Source organism: Cibotium barometz, chromosome 12 (genome assembly GCF_041138505.1).
Source record: "Cibotium barometz isolate CiBa-2024 chromosome 12, ASM4113850v1, whole genome shotgun sequence".
NCBI lineage: Eukaryota > Viridiplantae > Streptophyta > Polypodiopsida > Cyatheales > Cibotiaceae > Cibotium > Cibotium barometz.
The window spans coordinates 60,905,257-60,925,483 of NC_141057.1; the positions used below are offsets into that span (position 1 = coordinate 60,905,257).

A 20,227-nucleotide genomic window follows, 5' to 3' on the forward strand; every position below is an offset into this window, starting at 1 on the left:
AGACATAGTTTAAGTTATGAGTGGAAAGAGCAGACATGGTGAACCAAATTATGGAGTCAGTTGTAAGACATAGTTTAAGTTACCAAGAGTGGAAATGTTTGAGAAGGGGAAGTATGTTACATATCTAGCGCTAATCCTCGAGATTAGTGGCCTAATCGGGGAGCCCTAGGATTGGGAGAAAGCAAGCTAATACGGGTGACTAATGTTATGTTAATAAATACGTGTGCTGGCTATTTATAACAAGATGGTTATTTATAGCAACAGTGAATACTATATAACTGGTAGAGCATATATCGGCATACCGAAGGCCTCTATGGGGCAGACTAGCATGGATTTATGGGAGTCTGACCTTAGCCCCTAGCTAGGGGGTGGTTCGAAGCATAGAACCTACGGTTGGGAGGTGAGCTAGCCTCCACCCCTCTGAGAGGAATTTTACTAATCACTATTGTTTTATGTTTAGGAGATCCGTGGGGTTGTAACAATGAGACTCCTCAAGCTTCTTATCTGGGACTTCATGACAAAGGGATTGTTCTCCCGCCTCTTCTCTCAATCTTGAGTCAAGCTCTCAACTCCTTGAGTCTTTAAAAAGGTCCGGATCTCCAATGGAAAGTGGAAAGGTGGAAAATAGCATTAAGCTGAAAATTATTCGGCCAAGTAGTAGGTCTTGGCCACTCCATGAATCACCATGCAGGGTGCATTCTGGAAAGCTGCTAACATACCGGTTGCATCTCTTACTACATGCCCATTGTGCATCAAATATGACATTGCTAATTCCTTGGGTTCGGTATCTAGATATTCAATATGCTCTTCAAATATTGCATTTCTATGCCAGCCTTTATCTTGGTAGCCAATATCTCCTTCACATTCGGACCTTGTTGCATCTTGGTAGCCCATATTTCCTTTTAGTAAGGCCACACTTGATGCCTCGATGTCTCCAAATAAGAGAGTTGCTCTTCCAAGGCTGCTTCTTGGTCTCCTTATCACGTTGGTGTGGCCTTCACATGGCTGGTTGAGTGGCTGGCCATTATGCTGTAGCCAAGCTAATAATCAAGGCTCTTGAGATAGGACCATCTTCCACCAAAAGAAAGGAAGCCTAGGCTCTAACACCAATGTAAATGGGAACGCGAATCTCAAAGCACGTAAGTATTAACTCAATGAAAAACACAATTGTTCACAATTGAAAATACCACAACACCAACACCATATTGCACGTTCCACATGGGTCGACCTCTCTCTTAGGTATTTTATTAACATCCACTTCACCCCTATGAGACATACTACGGATAGCATTGCATCACTTTGTTCTCATAGACACATTGGGTCTTTAGGAGACGTTCAATATAACTTTCTTTCTTTCTTTCTTTGCTTTCACTCCTAAAACTCACCATAGGTTAATTTATCTATTGGATAATGTGCTCCCAACTAAGGAATAGATGATCTTACAACTAAGTGTTACGTACCTAGCACTAGCCCTTGGGATTAGGGACTAATCCAACAAGGTTAGGGAAGCCTTGGGATTAAGGAAAGCAGGTAGATTCAAGTGGCTAAAGTTATTGGCTATTCATGACTAGACTATTATTTATAGCGGCAATAAGCACTATATAAGTGAGCCTTGGGTTATGATTAATTCATTGTGTGGCCTCGATCTGGACCAAGAGACTTACTCTTGCCATGGATGTGGCGGATCACGGGTGGTCTTGCTAAGGGCCCCTGTGGGCAAGCATTGGTGGTATGGGATGCCACGGCTGACTGGCACGGACTCGTAGGAGAGTGGAACCTTAGCCCCTGGCTCGCGGAAGGTTTGCATACACGAACCTACGGTTGGGTGGTGAGCTTGCATGCACCCCTTTTATTTGGTTTCTCTAATCTTGTTTATGCCTGTGTATTAAGTGATCCTTGGGAGGAGTCCCACAGTTGGTATCAAGCTTGCATGGAATGTCTTTTCAGCATGGCAGTCTTCGGTCCTAACAACTTGATACGTATGTATGGGTCGATGTTGGGGGAGATTCTGTACATCCTTTTTTTACCCTCGTACCACTCACGACTTCATTAATGCCAAACTTGCGCAAAAGCTCGGAGCGAAGACGCAACCAAGTGATCACGTGTATTGTCCATACATAGAGCGAGACGTGGAGAGATTTAGGACATGCTTGTGTCTCAGTTGGTTTTATAACCATGACGTCCATGTAGATTGGAAGGGTCATACTTTGTCTTTTGTTATGGACAACGCTCCAGTATGTTGAAGGGTGTTTTTGCGGTCCCAAAGGTTTTAGAGAGCATCAGGCAGACTTCATAGATGTTTCTTTCCTAAATAGCCCTAGGGTTCCAGCCTATGAGTATTGTTACTTGTACCTTACGGGATAAACCAATTGAGGGAGAACGAGATTGGGACAGATCAAATGCATATTTATCCTTTGGGAGTTCCTGTAGGTTTGACCATGACTCACCTTGACCCAACAGCTATCCAAGGACAGACCTGGAGAGCGATAAGTTGCAGGAAGCACTGCAGACCACGAAAGATTGGGTGGAGGTGGTGAAGAATCACAAACCCCCATAGAGCATCATACATGAGACTCTCAAAGAGGAGGAACGCAGGAAGGATAGGACCCTCCACGTGCAAGTGCAGGGGCAACAGGTGGGTGCAAGATGAATGTTTGGGAGGAGCTTTAACGTGGCCTCGTAGGGGGTGACCTTGATGTCCTTATGGTATAAGAGCACAATTTGCCACCTGAACCACGGACCTTCAAGAAAACTATCCGCATGGCTAGGGCGGGCAAGAGACCACAGACTCTCGGCGGCCTCTACTCTGCACAGGAGGATTTGGGGGCAGGGGAGCGGTGGCAGTCCATTCAAGGCCTAAAGCGCTCAAGGTGGGCACCGATGTACGTCACCAAATATATCCACTTGGTGGGTGCCCATATGGATGTGCAAACACTCCCAAATTATGGTGTCCATCCTATATTACAAAAAGGGCACCCAATTTAATAACTTATCTGTCCACATTATCAATTGTCTGCCCTTCTTTTAATGTAGTGTGTACCTACCATATACACATTAGCCATGAAAAATCTTTATAATAACAATATGGGCCTTGGTTATTCTTACCACCTACAAAACCCGTAAAATACACTTGTTAGGCCTCAAACAAGTTCATGCACACGTGTCCACGGGGTTCCTAGGGATATCCTGATTCCCCGGCCTCATGGATATTCACAGGCATTGAAAACCAGCGTATGTCCACGTTGGAAAAGAATTCAGGCATGCAAGTCATTCCCAAACAAACATGCTTAATGCAAATGCACCCTTGACTGAAGCAAGGGGTCTTGCTTGGTGACAGAGCAAATCACAAGATCTCTGTTGACAATTAATTGACCAAAAAATAATTGGATGACTGGGATGTTGGGAAAATAGTGTGTTACATCCTATAATGATAGAACTCCCTCGGGGACCGTATGTTATTAGAAAGTACAGGGTTTGACCAATGTGAAGAGGCGGCCAATGTGAAGAGGAAAGTCCTAGTCCCAAGTTCAAATCCCCAAAGGCCCCCATTGATATAGTGGCCTCTTTGCGACCACAAGATGTGGTGCTTCGGGCGGGCGGAAAGACCAAGCCGCCTCCAAACAGATACAAAACCTTGCAACTACAGAAAAGGCCCAAAGGGATTTAAGCCTTAGAGAAATGTGGCAAGGAAGGATCAAGTAGACCATGTTTAAGAAGCCTCAAAACGAGCAGATACAAATTGAAAGAGGGAGGGGTTGTGCCGCGGGGGGGGGGGGGGGGGGGGCGAGTTTGGGGGCGTGCGCGGGGGGTTGGGGATAAAGGCATTGTTCTGTGAAGTACGTCATGATTGGGTGGTGATGAAGTGAAGAAGCCTTCTGTGTTACAATTAGGGCTTTGTGCAGTTGATGCTAATCTTCTATTGACGGTTAATAAGGGTTGCATACTTTATCTGTATGATAGATTGAGAATTTGATGTAGATGCTACAGTGTAGATACATGTATTCACAGTTTTGACAAACTGCTACAAAAATAAAAGTTTTATTAATGCAACTGCTCTAAGAGAGATGCCTGTATTTGCAGCATGCTCACAATGACAAGGAAAATGACCACACACAGAATGGTAGGGGTTGTTTAGGGTTTTTGCCTTATCCATTGCAATTTCAGTAGCTCCCATGGTATGAGAGTTAAGACACATACTGATCCATGAAAGGTTAACAGACCTCTTATCCGTCATTATTGGAATGTGACAGCATCCTGCATGAGAATGTCCCAATGCTACAGTCTCTTGAACTATGGGAGCAATCCACAATAGCTTTTCTGCAACTAGAGAATAAAATACAGCCTTGCAAGAAGTGCAGCATCACATGATTCCATGCGGATGTCAGCAGATAGTATAACCAGGTTGGGTTCATTCAAGCTATAACTGCAATGACTGCTCCAAATAGCCCACTTGTTTGTAAATTAGTGGATAATGTAACTGATCATGACTGCAAGTTCACTCATCACTTTTGGCAAGATGTGTTTTAACATTGAGCTAAGTTTGGTTTCCCTGATCATCCTATATAATCTATTGTTCAAAGGGCATGTGAATTGAAGTATGGAGGATATGCTTTGTGCAAAATGCTTCAAGGAATCTAATTGGGACATGTCAAGTGTATGATAGCGTCTTGATACCAAGCCTAGATTACTTTGGACTCTAGGACAGCTGCACTAGAAAAGGCTATTTTCTATCACCATGTGTCCATTTGGTCTCCATCAAATGTTCCAGGGGACAATATTGCCTATTTCATGCTTTAACCACAAAAAAGGAACAGAAAAACCACAGTTAGTTTTGATGGCTGCAGAATCGTGCATTTGTGCAAGTGCTTACCCGTACCAAGAAAAAACTTTCTTATTTTTTGGGTTTACTTATGTAAAAACTCTTATGTTTTGCATCAAGACTGATCATTATCAGCTTTTTCCCAACTGAAAACCCCAAATACCTTTGAAAGAGGAGAAATGTCCATAGCTTGCAAAAAGGAGCTCAAGTTCTCAATTTTGATATCATCAACATCCCTTGCATGATGTGTTTTTAAAGCAGTAGAGTTCACACAGACATAGAAAATGCCTCTTGAGTCTAAAAACTGCTGTCCAAGGGCCTCATCGTCACACCAGCAAACAATGCCCTCACTACTATGAAGTGATACCCACTTGTCCTGAACAGTGGGAAGCACTCGGCTTTCTATCTTCTGCAAAAGCTCCTTCCATTCAGAAAGATCTGTAGAGCTCACTTGGCCCACTTTGATGGCATCAGACCACATTGCAAAAACTGCCAATACCTGAAAAAAGGACTCATTTTACCATCTTTTGTAAGCAACAGCACAAAAATGCATTGAAACATAAAAGTGAATTTTGACACGAGAGGAATACCTGATCAAGTACTTCGCATGGAGAGTGGGTATCAGCAAGGATCTTCAACATGTTATAATACTCCTTGAAACTTAATGTATCCTGAACATGACATTCGTCCACAAAAAAAGCATGCAATGTTGGATAGAAGGTATTTAATGCTCTGAGACCGAGCCTTTTTCCAGAAACATCATCAGCAGAGCACTTTTGAAGCATCAAGGAAAGACACCCTGTTTCATCCCTCCAAAACACATCCTTTGGAAACCGAAATCTTCCCAACACAGGTGCATTAGCTTTGAAATTTTGTGTCTCCGGTATAAATATCGATGCCTGAGTTTGAAAGAACTCCAATATGTCCTCCTTGTGCCCAGTCATCTCGTTCCACAAGAAATTATACAATCTTGTCATCTGTCCCACACTGCAAGTCCAAATTTCAATAAGCACTTACAGTGGCATTCATAAGTTTAGCTGATGCACTTTGAATTGTGTCAAGCAACCTTTAACCACAATCACATCCAATATAAAGATAAACCCTAGTACACCAACTTAAGAAAGAGCTCCATAGTTTTCTGCATGGGAAATGTCAGACATCATGTCCATTATCCCAGGAGAGATCGCTGCCCCTACTAATGTAACTTCATTATACTCGTATTAAGCATGCGGGCATACCTTATTTGAATGGGCTGTTGGTTCCAAACCTTCAACACATCCAGCACGACTGGAGCTGAAACAACGGTTTGGAGGCCAAGTGCGGCAGCCAACATTGCAGAGTGTATCTGCGTGTCACAACACATTGCGGGGTAAGTTCTTGTACTGTATACCAGAATTTTATGTATGATTTTATTGATACTACATATAAAAATTGGTGAAGGGGGGCGGGGAGGGGGGGGGATGGGTTTTGGTAAGATGATGATGCAACTCATCGGCAAAGTAGTGTAGTCAAACAAGATCCGATAGACTAATATTCAGTCAGATAGCAGTCACCGCAAAAAGGTAGTTTTATATTCCATACAGTCCGCTGACATCAAAATACCAATTTAAAAAACATGAAGAAATCACCACCTTGTCTACCATCGACTTCCCACCCTCACAACCCAGCTTACCGCTAGTTTGCAGGAATCAGCCCAAGTTTCTTACCCTTATAGGGTTCGCTCCTTAGCCAAACCACCATGTGGAGCCTTGCGTCCACATAGTTGGTACAATGACAAGTAAAAAGCCACCTGCCTACAAAATCTCACACAAGAAAGCAACCAAACAATTCACTGAGCTCCTAGTGCAAAGGATGTTCCAACCCATAACTCATTGTAAGAAGAGGGCCTTTTGGCTGAGCGTGACAATAGTTTTTACCAAATATCCTTAAGTGTAGATAACACTGAAGCATGGCCTAAAATACTTGAACAGCGCCCACCCACACCCACACCCACACACTGCAATTTGGCAGTGTGCAGAAATACGACATAGCCAATCAAGCCCTTCCCAACTTGTTACACACCTCTAGACCCATTTCCGGCACTCCCTTCACCACATCCAATGTTACTAAGGCCATAAATAAACTACGGAATGGCAGGGCGAGAGACCATGAGACCCACAAGCTAAGCATTTTGCTCATGCGTGTGATACTCCAGTCTCCTTGCTTGTCGATATGTTTAACATGGCTCTTTGTCAATCTCCACCTCCCCCCTTCATGCAACACAATTGTCCCAATCCACAAGGCCAGGGACCAGCTGGATCTTAATAACTATTGCACCATCATGATTGACCATATCTTGGCCAAGATATACAGATCCATGCTGGAATCTGAAATTGATTCTCTAGGAGAGAGGTAGGATTACATGGCCACATAACAAGTAGGCTTCTGGAGGACCTACTCTAGACAAGATCATATCTTCACATTGAAAGCAACCATTAGGCATGCTACTGGCACCTAAATTGCAGCCTCACTGTTCAGCTTTAGCTTAATTAAACATGATTAAAGATCTTAATACTAAAATACTTAAGTAAACATGAGGCAAAGAGCGGAGAGCTGTGTTGTTTGCATTGAGATACAAGGCCTTCTTAAATAGGGCCTAAAGACCCACATACTCAACCACCTCACTCCATATCTCACATAGCACAGGAGCATTTTTTTGTCTCACCCCAGCTTGCTTCTGTAGACTTTATGTAGAGTGGATTCCCTCTACATGCTGCAAGAACGCCTTCCAATGATTAATGGCTGCGTATATCACTCCACCCATCAACCATTAAAGAGACCCCATTCGTTCTTCATTTCTCCTTCACAGGTGCAATGACTTCATATATGGATGTTATCTCATTCTCAAGCAATCCCTCCCTCGAGGCATCAAAAGAGGGTGGAGTGTATGTACTATGCACCACCAAATGCGGCAATTTCAGCCACCATCTCTTTGAAGAATGGTGAGCGAGCAACATTAAAAGACATCCCACAAGAGTAGAAAAAGCATGCTACAGCGGCATCAACCTATGCCTTTCTTTGTGGATGCCATGTTGTGTGAAGAGTGGGCTGCCTAGCCTTTCCTTTGGGAGGAGCATGTGTAGGCATATCAAATGAGCTTCCACTCCCAAGAGACGATGCAGCATAAAAAGAAGTGGCTGGATGGCCAGATGTATCACTTACAGGAGTGCCATGACAAGCTGAATGCTGAGTTGGAGCACTTATGTATGCTCCTTGCGCCGAGTATTTTGTGGAGCAAGAAGAAGTGAAGCTTCCCGTTCCATTCTTAGTGCATCTGCTAGAGCAATCTTCTTGGATTTACCTATGCCAAACCTTGGCAAGGTAAGCAAATGGGCTTAAACCCGCTTTCGACAGCCACCTCTTTCCAGACCACAATGTCGGCAATGAAATCTTTTTGCTCCACCTCTCTTGGAGTCAGAGAGGCTATGGAAATAATTTATATTTTTTTAAGCAAATAATTTGTTTTTTCTTAATAATTGAAATACTTTTCTATGGTTGAGAAACGATACTATCCCGAGTAAAGGTGGCATTCCTTGAGACTATCATCCTAAGTTTTGAACTCAATTCATAGGGTTTACATCATGTGGTAGCATAATCCCTGATTTGGTCAACCTTGTGTAGGTATGATTTGGGTCAATGAGTTGCTCTGCAGACAGTTTTACTTAGGCAGGATTGTCATGGATGAGTGCTCTACACTTATGACACCCTCATGATCTCTATTTGGGGCAAGATTGCCACTGTTCTATATTTATAGTAGCCCCAAAATTATGGGAGGAAGTAAAGAGGGTATATCATATAGGACAGAATAATATGGTGGGCTAACCTGAAAGTCAGTGTCCTTCAAGTGAGAGTCTAGTTGTGTCAAGTCAGGATTGGGAAGGAATTGATCACTTTTGGGGTCTTGTATGGAGTGTATCCTGGATTGTAAGACTGTAACAAAAAGGGGAACCTGGAGCAATAGACCAACACTTCAAGTACCAAACACACAGTATGAAAACACAGCGGAATAACCATTAACAATATAAAAACACCACACTAAGCTGGGAAGGCCGGCCCCCCATAGGAACTTCTTTATTGAGCGAGAAGTCTTTACAATAAACCAAGGTGCACGTGCATACAGCACCAGATTTTCCACAACGCATTAGCAAATCTCTTGCCCAGATATCTATCCAGTGCCAAAATAAAAATACAGCACCAAAAGCCATCTGAAAACTGTCTCCAAAACAGTCCCATGAATCAGCTCATAAACAATCCATAAAACAGCTCGGTACCAAGCCAAAATCAGCCCTGAACTCCACGCCAAAACAGCCCCAAGACAGAGCCCCAAATCAGCCCCAGAAGCTCTCAAAACTGTCCCAGATTCCTCCAAAACAGCCCAAGAAAACAGTCCCAAATCTGGCCGTGACAAGGCTAGGATTCTGGGAGTGAAGAACACCGGAACATAAACCACACGTGTGGCTGTTGTGTACAGCCAGCGCACAAAGGAGAGATGAAAGCATCTGCCTGCTATACGGCCAGCGCAAGAAGTACCACCAGATGATCTGATGTACAGCCAGCGCTTAGGGAAGAGAGAAAATTGCAATCGGCCAACAGAAAAGAGAGAGAGTGGTTTTTCCTGCAGCCGGTCCTGTGCCCTCATGCGCATGCACTTGATGATCCAAAAGAGAAGCACCTCCTAGCTTTTTATAAAGTCAAGTAGCTCTACTTTTTGTCCTTTTGCTTTTTCCTTCTCGCCAAAAGTGGCTGAGTTGCCCAAAATATCAACTTTTATGCTTTTTCCAACTTGATGCCCAAGTTTTAGCCCAAAATATCAACTTTTGTGCTTTTCCCTTGCTTGTAGCCCAAAAATATCAACTTTATGCTTTTCCTAGGCTTGTAGCCCAAGTTTGCTCTAGGCGCCTCCTTTTGTCCACCTATCAACGCCCAAAATAATAATATGTCCAGCCAGATTTTAATAATGTGTGAACACACTAACTTATAAACCTTATAAGTCACTTTATTGATAAAAATCCCATGGTGCTCATGTTGCATAGCAATCTTTCAAGACAAACTTTGCCAGTAAATGCCTCAACTTTCTTCTATGGAAAATCCCCGTTCACACCTTGGTTCCTCTCAGTGTGTGAAACACTGGTCAAGATTGGTGATGGGACCAAATGGTGACAGTATGTTCTCGTGGTATGGGACGCTAGGATGTATCACATCAACATGTGCGGGTTTATAGGGTTCCATCGAGGCAGATGTTTTAGCTTTTAATGGGATAGTTATCTAGAACTCGAGATTGCTAGATGCTTAGTTCATTAGGTGAGTGTACTAGCTTTTGATATGATAGATGTTTAGTTCCTTAGCCACACCTTGACGTGGCAGATGTATGGTTTAGGGGCCATGCTTCTGACAAGCCGGATGTCCAGGTTATCAGCTTTTATGGCTCTTATCCAGAGCTATGTAGCGAGGTATTGACTGGTGGGATTATATTAGTTTGACCCAATTCCAGTAAAGAGTGTGGATGTTGACATATTTCACTTGCATCTTGATTACCTAAACACAATAAAGTTGGGACTTGAAGTTTCTAGATACTTCCGCCAGTAACTGGATTCCAGGTCGAGGCAGGTGATCACTCAACCCAGAATCCACACGACTTGAGCTAGTTGATCTACGCTCCAGATGCACGGTAGAAGATCTCTATTGCCTCAGCGAATCTCAGGAAGGTTTCCTTCATCTCCGGAAAGGTATGTTGATGTGTCATTACATGGGTACTTTCATTAGGCTAGACTAAGGCCAGATATCTTGATGTGTACACAGTGGGCCAGTTGCGCAATGTACCAAGTCACCGTGGCTTGATATCTCCATGTCTCCTTTCACTTATTCTCTCTTAGCTCGAACCATGTTAGCCTAAAAACTCATGTGGGATAACTTCCTATGTGCGGTGTCTAACATGAGGCAAAAGATTATGAATAAGTGCCATGCCCCTCCTAACATTGGTTATCGAGGTATATTGCCTACTATGCGCATGATTGAGTGGTATTTCTTTTGGTCAGCCACGCTCAAACGACATAAAAGCATATGTACGTGCATGTATTACGTGTCAAAAGGTAAAATCTACTAGGCAAAAAGCTCCAGGTTCGCTTCAGCCATTGCCTATTTCCTCGCATCCATGAGAGAGTATAGCTATGAATTTCATAATGGCTCTACCAAAGACCACGCAAGATAATGATGCTTTATGAACAATTGTGAATAGATTTAGCAAGCAAGCACACTTCTTGCATGTCAAGAAGACCATTAAACCTGAACATATGGCGATGGTCTTTCTTGCACAATTGTTCAAGCATCATGGTATGTGGAAGTCCATTGTGGAAGATAGAGATCCCAAGACTACGAGCCTCTTTAAGTGACTTATGGGTTATTGAGATTCATTTAGTCATACTTGCCTGATGGTCTGTGCCTCAACCGGACTCCTGCCATTGTCATGGCGGTTCACAGGCGGTCGAGCCGAGGGTCCCTAAAGGATAGGCTCTGGTGGTATGGGATGCTAGGGTTGACTGGCTTTGCCTGTGGGGAGTGGAACCTTAGCCCCTAGCTCACAAGAGATTCCAAATGGAATCTACGGTTGGGAGGTGGGCATGCTTGCACCCTTCTATGCTCTACTAATCTTGCATGTTTAGCTTGTGTATCAGGTGATCCTATAGGAGGGACTTTACAGTTGGTATCAGAGCAAGCCTGATCATGGGAGCGGAATAACCACAAGGTTTGCATGTCTCTCTGATGTTCTTTGGTGTTACCTCAACACGTATCTCTCGGTCACCCTTATCCATGTTTCATCTGTAAGAAGAGGTAAGTGTTTATGATTGCTTGCCTAGAGGTTGACTTTGTGTGTGTGTGTGTGTGAGAGAGAGAGAGAGAGAGAGAGGAAGATACCATGATGCTAGTAGAAAAGCAGTGAAACCCTCCTCATGGATGGCAACCATAATCTCTGTCCAAGGCTGATCCCATAGGTGCCTTAGGTGACTGAGTGTAGTGTTGTTTTGCTTATGTGCAAGAGGTTCAGCACACAACAGCTGCAGTCCCAGGTCTATGGGGACAAGCTTACACACAGTTGTGTGGAGCTTAGAGCGACTTGAGCAGCTGGCCTGGTTCCATGTGGGGAGCTGAGTGCAGGTCGGCCAAGGTAGGCTTGGTCTAACAACAGTCAACCAGCACCAGGTTCAATCAGCCTTTTAGGGAGAAGGTAGGGGCTGTGCAGAGAAGGCACACGCAAGGGTGCACAGGTCAGGGGCGGAAGCAAGAAGCTGGCGGACAGAGGCTGGGCAGCCAGCAGCTTGCCTTTTTTTAATTAAAAGAAAGGCTAGCGTAAGCTTTCGTTCGAGTTTAAAAACAAAAACGCAAGCTGCTATCTTTATTAAAAGAAAACAATAGCAAGGTTGCGTTCAATAAAGACACATTGCTATGGTTGTTACAATAAAAGCAAGTTTGTGTTTTGAAGGCTTCTTTTAGGAAAAAAGTGCAGTGGGGGGCAGATTTTTCCCTAGCACAAATCAAAAAACAGGAAAAAGCTTCTCCAAGTTTTTACTTTTTTTACAAGGGGAAAAGCATGTTTCCCTTATGAAAACAGTGTAGAGAAGGCCTCATCATCTTCTTCTCCAGGCGTGACAAGTAAAACTTGGGGCTTGGTCTGCTGTGTTTTTTCACATCAGGATTCCCAATTTTGTGCATTGATGTCCGGTAGATGACAATTCTTTTTCCATGTTTTTACAGTATTTCTCTCATGTATATGCCTTGTTTCTCTCTGTTTTTCTGAACCGGTCACCAGGTTCTCTTGCAGGCATACCTTTCTTTTCTCTTCTTTCTTCTTTTCTCCATACCCATGGCTGAAGCAATGCGCTTGGATAATGTTCTCTCGGACCCTAAGGATTATCGTCACCCTAGGGGAACCCATGGTACAGGAGGACGTTGTTGAGGGAGTTGAGAAAACTTGCTTCGAGGAGCAGATGGCTCTTATGCGGGCTGAGATTCAGAATATACCGGACCGACACTTTTGCAAAGAACAGTTGTGGGGATAACCCCTACTATCCCAGGTACAGTGGCCACGGCCCCTTCATTCACACCAGATGCTTTTGCGGCTGGGGAGGAGGAGGGGGGCTTGGGAAGTTGTAGACTCTTGGCTCAACCGTTGGAACGTTCGCTTCGAGTTTCGCCCTTTCCCGAATGCTCGCAAGATTCACATGGTTAGGGATCTCCTGAAGGGGAAGGCTCTTACGTGGTGGAGAGAATTGAGGGACAAACCCACTGCAGTAGCAGATTTCGAGACAGTTTCAAAATGAGTTTCTTTAGCCAAAGGATGAGATTGACGTGGTGTCCAAGTTTATAGACTTGGATATGAAGAACATGCCTTTTGACACATATCTGCAATGGTTTAGAAAGTTGCAGTCTCGGGCCACGCATATGGATCCAATGACTTTGTGTGGATTCTTTGTTCTTGGGCTGACCCGAGAGCATAAGCTCCATGTAAGGAATAATCAAATCAAAACAACAAAGGATGCCATCAAGTATGCAAGGATTTATGAGGAGACAACGGCTAGCCAAACTCGAAAACAGTCTCCTAGAAACCTCACACTTCAAGTGCTTCCGAACATGATTCCCAACATAAATGAAATATATACCTAGATGAATCCAGGAACATACCCAAATTCACCTTATAAGAAAGTGCAATTTATAACCTCATGGTAGTCATCCACAAGACAATAAACCATCAACTCCATCATGCATAGTATGGACTAGATACTACGACATCCCCACCAACGCCATCAGTGCCCAATAGTGGGTGTAGAACTTGGTATCAATATATGCTCCCACACACACACACCCCACCTACACACAGCATACATTCATACGTACTGAGTTTCTATCAGAGCTCTAGAGATATAGGGCAGACTCTCAGCCATAATGAAGCCTAGCACCAAGGATCATTACAAATAGAAAGAATTATTACAACAAAAAGATAGTTGATAGGGCATATGCACCACTAAAGATAGAAAGAATTAACACAATATCAACTGGCTGCAAACTCAAGTTTAAGTTTGGGAAGGCTTCACAAAATCAAAATCAAAACCAGGCTTTGGGTGATCCCCATCTGAAGAAAGACAAGAAAACCATGGGCCTCCGTACTTTCCGTGATAATGGGTGTTTCATTTGTGGCCAGAAGGACCATATGAAGTCGAGTTGCCCGTTGGCAAAGAAAACGCCCAAGGCAACTCGTGTATCTAAAGCCAAAAGGTGACCCTAAAATTTCTTTCGTACTACAATTCTAGATCATAGTTCCTTAATGCTCTATAACTTCAACTTGTCAGTCTTCCGCCCCAATGATCTTATACGGATGTATGGATCGGTATTGGGGAAGATTGTACACATCCTTTTTGACCCTAGTAGTACTCACAATTTCGTAAATACAAAACTTGTGCAGAAGTTGGGAGTGGAGATGCAACCAAGTGATCATGTATATCGTGTCAACATAGCGGCAGGGCATGGACAGATTTGAGACCGGAGGATTTCACAATTGCCGAACTCTATCCAAGATTATACAAAGCCCCTAGATTTTCTTACTAGATAGGGTAGATGTTATTCTAGAAAAGGAATGGTTTTTCAACCGTGATGTCCATATTGATTGAAAAGGATCGTACTTTGTCCTTTGTAATGGAGGGTCTTCCAGTTTGTCTTAAGGGTGATTTTGCGGTCCCACACTCTACTCTTGTACATTCAGCAGAACTTCATAATATAATTCAAAATTCAAATTATGAGGTGTTTCAATGTAGATGCAAGGCAGACTCAGCCATAATGAAGCCTAGCAATTGCCACTAAGGGAAGTAGCAAATAGAAAGAATTAGTACAACAAATAAGTAGTTAATAGAGCAAATGCACCGCTAAAGATAGAAAGAATAAGCACAATATCAACTGGCCGCAACTTGGACGAAAACTTCACAATGTGAAATCTGCATGTCCGCTAATACGGGTGAATTATATACCTAGATGAATCCAGGAACATGCCCAAATTCACCTTTTAGGAACATGCATGTTATATACTCATGGTAGTCAACCCATAAAACTATATAACTATCAACTCCATTATGCATAGTATGGAATAGATACTACGACATTCCCACTAACGTCATCAGTGCCCAGTAGTGGGTGTAGAACTATGTATCAAGATATGCTCTCACACACACACTCCAGTGCTTTTGAAGCACAAGAAGGACTATACTTAGCAGATGTGTGTGAATTATAAAAAGTTGAATAACGTTCCAATTAAGAATAGGTTTCCTCTTCGCAGAGATGATAATTTGATAGATAGGCTAAAGGGGAGTATCTATTTTACGAAGATTGACCTTCGTACTCGTTATCACCAGATATCGATATCCAAGGAAGATGTCTTTAAGATAGGTTTTTGTACACGATATGGCCATTATGAGTTTCTCGTATTACCTTTCAGGCTCACAAATGCTCATACTATTTTTCTGTAGATGATGAAACGCGATAAGGCCATTACGAGTTTCTTGTATTACCTTTCAGGCTCACAAATACTCTTGGTATATTCAGGAGATGATGAATTATCTCTTTCGAGATTATTTAGGAAACTTGGTTGTAATGTTCTTAGATGATATTTTGGTGTTAAGTCGTACCCTGAAGCAGCATATTGAGCATCTCAAGGTAGTCTTGGGGATTTTGAGATGGGAACAACTATAGCTAAAATCTCTAAGTGTGAGTTCTTTTGTAAAGATCTCACTTATCGAGCCGGCCTATGGCATTTGAAAGCAAGAAGCTTGACCTGGTCAAGTGGCATACTCATGAAAAAGACTTGGTCTTCAGAGGTCTTGCATTTGGCTTATCGTGAGTCACACCGTCAATCTCTTTAAAGATAATAAAGCAAATACTATCTCGGTAACGAGATAGGGGACCCTTCAGTGGGTAATGTGGGACCCCATAGGTGTTCAGTTCTCATCTCTCTCTCTCATATCTCTCTAAAGTTTGAAGTGTTAAAGTGGATTGCTAAACTCGTGAAACTCAGGATACAGAAGACGGTGTGAGCATTTGTGTGACAAGATCCTCCAATACGAAGACTTAAGCTGCAAGTTTTGGTATCAGATTCAGCTTGTCCACACACACCGTATCCTAGCATGAGGGCATCCTTGGATTGTCAAATTGCGTTCCGGCACGACCACCGACTTCAGCATCATGTCTACAGAAGAGCGTACTCATCAGCCGGAAGGCGTCTCCCCCGAAGGAGACCTTGCTCTTCCGTCTACCGCAGACGCTATAGCTCTTCTTAGAGCTTAGAACCAACTGCTCATGGAGCGTCTCCAACTCTTGGAGGCAGCAGCAGCACCCGACTACATCTCCCTCTTCTTTCAGATGGAACAACAAAGGAGAGAGGATGAGGCCCGAAGGAGAGAAGAAAAAGCAGAAGGAGAAGCTAGAAAGCAACAAGAAAAAGCAGAAAGACGGGACTATGAGGAAGCCCAACGCAAGATTCACGAAGACTGGCGTCAGGCTGAACTCGCCGCTCGAGAGCACCAACGAGAGCTTGATCGAGAGCGTATGTTACTCGAGCACCAAAGGGAAAAGGAGGCCATCCATCTTAGATACCAACACCTCTCTTCAACATCCCCAACCAGGTGCCGCCAGCCAACAGTCCACAACATCAACTACCGTCATTCGAAAAGTCAACCAAATTTCAGTAAGTATGATGGTAAGTGTGATCATTTAGCAGTTAATCAGTTTATTCATCAATTTACTGCTCATTTTCCATTAGCTAGGATCACAGATCCTCAGGATAGAGTCCACGTAGTGGCTCCCCATCTCACTGGTGAGGATGCCACTTGGTGGCAGCATTGGTCTAATCTTTATACAGACCAGACCACAAGTGTCACAGCTTTTAACTGGGATACCTTTGTCCATGACCTGAAGACCAGATTCCTCCTGCCCCAGTACATGACCGATCTGGTAGATGAGTTCTATGGACTCACACAGAACGGATCCCCAGTGCTTCAGTTTTCCAGAAAGGTTATTACTTTAGCACAGCAATTAGGGTTATCTGCTGCGCAGGCCAAGATGAAGCAATTCATTCGTGGATTGGATCCTAATATTCAGTTCACAGTTTGTAACTTTGAACCCAGTACATATGACCGGGCTTTGACTCTCACTCAGAATGAAGAAATGAAGATGAACGGAGGCAAGCCCAAGCAGTCATCATAGTCCAGTACCAAACCCCAAGAGGGAAAGGGTAATTCGTCTTCTAAAGACACTAAGACAAACAACAGTCCTAGCTCTAGTTCAGGGGGTAAGGAATCCAAGCCTAAGAAGACCCCTGAGGAAAAGGCTCCAGCAGGCATCACTGTGGCTATCTTCCTCTAGAGGAGCAAAGACAGTATCAGTCAGAAAACCGATGTTTTCTTTGTCATATCATTGGGCATGGTAAGAAGGATTGTCCAAAAAGGCAAACGGAGCAAGCCTCCAAAGAGCCTTCTGTCATAGTTGCTGCAGTATCCCCCACTCCTCAGACCCGCCTGCTACCACCAATGCAGTTCAGATCTTACCTTCTATGAATCCCATGCCATCCGTGGTACTTGAAAGTTGATGCTAAGCAGGAGGGTGAGGCAACAACCACACAGAAAAGCCTGATCCGAGCTTATGGCTCTACCAAGGGCCGACAGTTCATAATTCTTTTTGACATGGATAGTTCTGAGGACGCTATCTCTCCCCAGTTGGCTACCAACATGAGCTGCACCTTAGTGCCGTATCATTTGGAGGTAGGTGGGTTTACACCTGGTCTCCGCACCCACATATCTCAAAGGGCACATCAGTTTTCTTTTCAAGTTCAAAAGGCCTCATTCCAGCGAGATTTCATTGTCTCTCCTCTTTTGGGATGTGATATAATTTTAGGAATCCAGTGGTTTTGTCACTATGAACCTATTCCCAGTTGGGGATAGGACACCTTTATTATTTCTAAAGGTTTTCCTGAGCCTATCATGATTCGGGGAGACAGGAGCATTCTTGGCATTCCTATGATTTCTCATCTCCAGGCCAAACGAGCTATCCGCAAGGGAGCGGAAGGAGCATTGATTTATGCTCAGATAGCTTCTATCTCATCAATAACCGGTCTCACCTTCTTCAGTCCCTCAGTTGGCAGATCTCCTTTCTCATTCAGACATTTTTAAGGATGATCTCCCACCCAGCATCCCACAGGTAGTAGAACCTCCTAGCAAGTTTCCCTCTTGTCTTTCCAAGACTTTCAAGGGCAAGCTAGAACAGCAGTCAATTCTCACACATTTGAAACCTGTTCCTTATGCACGCATTTTCACAGTCATCACATACCACCAAACAGTGAGCACTTAAGTGGCTCCTAACGATGCCAAGTGCCCAGTGGAGTGATCCGCACACTAGACAGTGTCAACTCTTCCACTAGGTTGGAGGAATGATCAAGTACATCCAGGCTTAGTTCCGTACGTCGTACGACTGAAATCGTACGTACTTGTTGTACGGTACGGTACCGTACGGATTCGTACGATACCGTACGATTTTTTTTTTTATTTTTTTTATTTTTTTTTTGTCGTCGTCGTTGTTGTTGTTGTTGTTGTTGTTGCTGTTGCGTGGAGCAATTTCAGTCTTCTAGAGAGCCATTCATCGCCATTTGCAGCCTATAGGGAGCTGTTTGTCAGCGTGTGCACTTGCCATTGCCATATTAGGCAAGCGATCATATTGCCTGATGAGGAGAACGAGGCAATCTTCATGGAGCTCTATAGTGAGCTTGTGGCAGCAGATACTCGCAGCACCAGGAGTCAGCATGGACGGGGGCCCGAGCAGTTGGAGTTCATAGGCCTCCGCCTTCGGCATCGGCAAAGGGTGGCCTTCGCACATATGTGAGGCGGGGATCCTCGAGCTCCAATCCCCGCCTTCATGATGATATTCCATTGCCCCCTCATGATGATACCCCACTGCCTAGAGAGCCCTTGTTTGATGATGATGGCAACCTACTTAGCGAGAATGATCCCCAGAGTGTCTCGTCCACCTTCGAAGAGTCCTCTTCAGAGAACTCTCTTGATGGACACTCTAGTAGTGATCATGTTGATGATCATGCAGATGTTGGTGATGATGTAGACTTTTGATATGTTATAGCTCTCTAGGCATTGGGCATCTATCTCCTTCTAGCCCATCGATGATGTATTGTAGTATGTAGTATCATGTATGTACGCATGTTGGAACTTGGCGGTCGCCCATGCCATGAGTTTTTGGCCTATCCTTTTGTAGCAATTTTGTACTCTAATGGCATGATGACATTATGTTCATGGTTCTACTATTTTGTAACTTCTTGTCTACAATTTTTAAGTTTAGGAAGTATTTTTAAAAAAAAAACGTACTAATATCGTACCGTACCTCAAAAAATTTTAAGGTACCAATTAGTACCGTATTTTATCGTACCGTACCGTATCGTACCTTTCGTACTAACTAACCATGAGTACATCCCTGGTTAGCATAACCCAGTAGCAATTGTTCTTAGTAGAAAGACCAACATCCAGACCAATCAGGAGTCTACCATTCTCAACATCCCTGAAAAAGACTTAAATAGCATAGAAGATCAAATATGTCAATTCCACAGAGTTTGGTACTCAACCCAATTTGGCCCTCAATTTTGACCCTAGCCATTATTCAGTTCATAGACAGGCAAGCAAGTTTAGACCAAATATCCACTTCAAGAAAGGGGATAGGGTCTATCTGCGTATCATGAAACAAAGATTGAAACAAGTGGGCAAACGTTGTCCCAAGCTTTCATTCCGTAGTTTTCGCCCTTTTCCAACAGTTAAGAAATTAAGTGACGTCTCCATGAAGTTAAAGTTGCCTACCAGTTGAGCAATGCATGATGTTTTCCATGTTTCTTGGCTAAAACCATATGTTGGTCCAGAAGTGTTTGATGTTTCAGATGAACAGCAGCCAGACGTGGTAGACGAAGCAGAAGACATTGAGCCCGAGCAGATCCTTCTTCATCGTTGAAAGCATGGTTCCGGTCGACGGATACGTCAGTTCTATACGAAATTCCGAAATCGAGGTACCCACGAAGCCATATGGCTAGACCAGGAGTTCTTTCAAGAGTACCCCCAGTTGTTGGCAGACTACTTGGAAGCCATGAATGTGCCGCCAAGCTGAGCAGGAGAGAGTGTCACATGCACTCTCCACTGTAGTGCGTGGTGACAAGCTGGCTCATCATCAGCAGTGCAACATTTGTACAGTATTAGTTCCATTCAAAATGATATTTGTCATACGCCGTGACCCCATTGTATATCCTCAGTCCGGGATAAGTCAGGCACGAGCTACGTAGGTCATCCTCAG

General features: G+C 43.7%; 1 protein-coding gene across 3 annotated transcripts in view; it reads right to left on the reverse strand.

Annotated features, from left to right (window-relative positions):
• Positions 1-20,227, reverse strand: part of LOC147633643 (protein NO VEIN-like) — a 105,487-nt gene that overhangs the window by 36,073 nt on the left and 49,187 nt on the right. For all 3 annotated transcript variants that reach the window (XM_086806796.1, XM_086806795.1, XM_086806793.1), the window contains 3 exons: positions 6,058-6,164; positions 5,410-5,806; positions 4,983-5,318 (listed from right to left, as the gene is read on the reverse strand). In XM_086806796.1, coding sequence (XP_086662922.1) covers positions 4,983-5,318; positions 5,410-5,806; positions 6,058-6,164 — 840 coding nt within the window. The remainder of the gene's footprint in view (positions 1-4,982; positions 5,319-5,409; positions 5,807-6,057; positions 6,165-20,227) is intronic.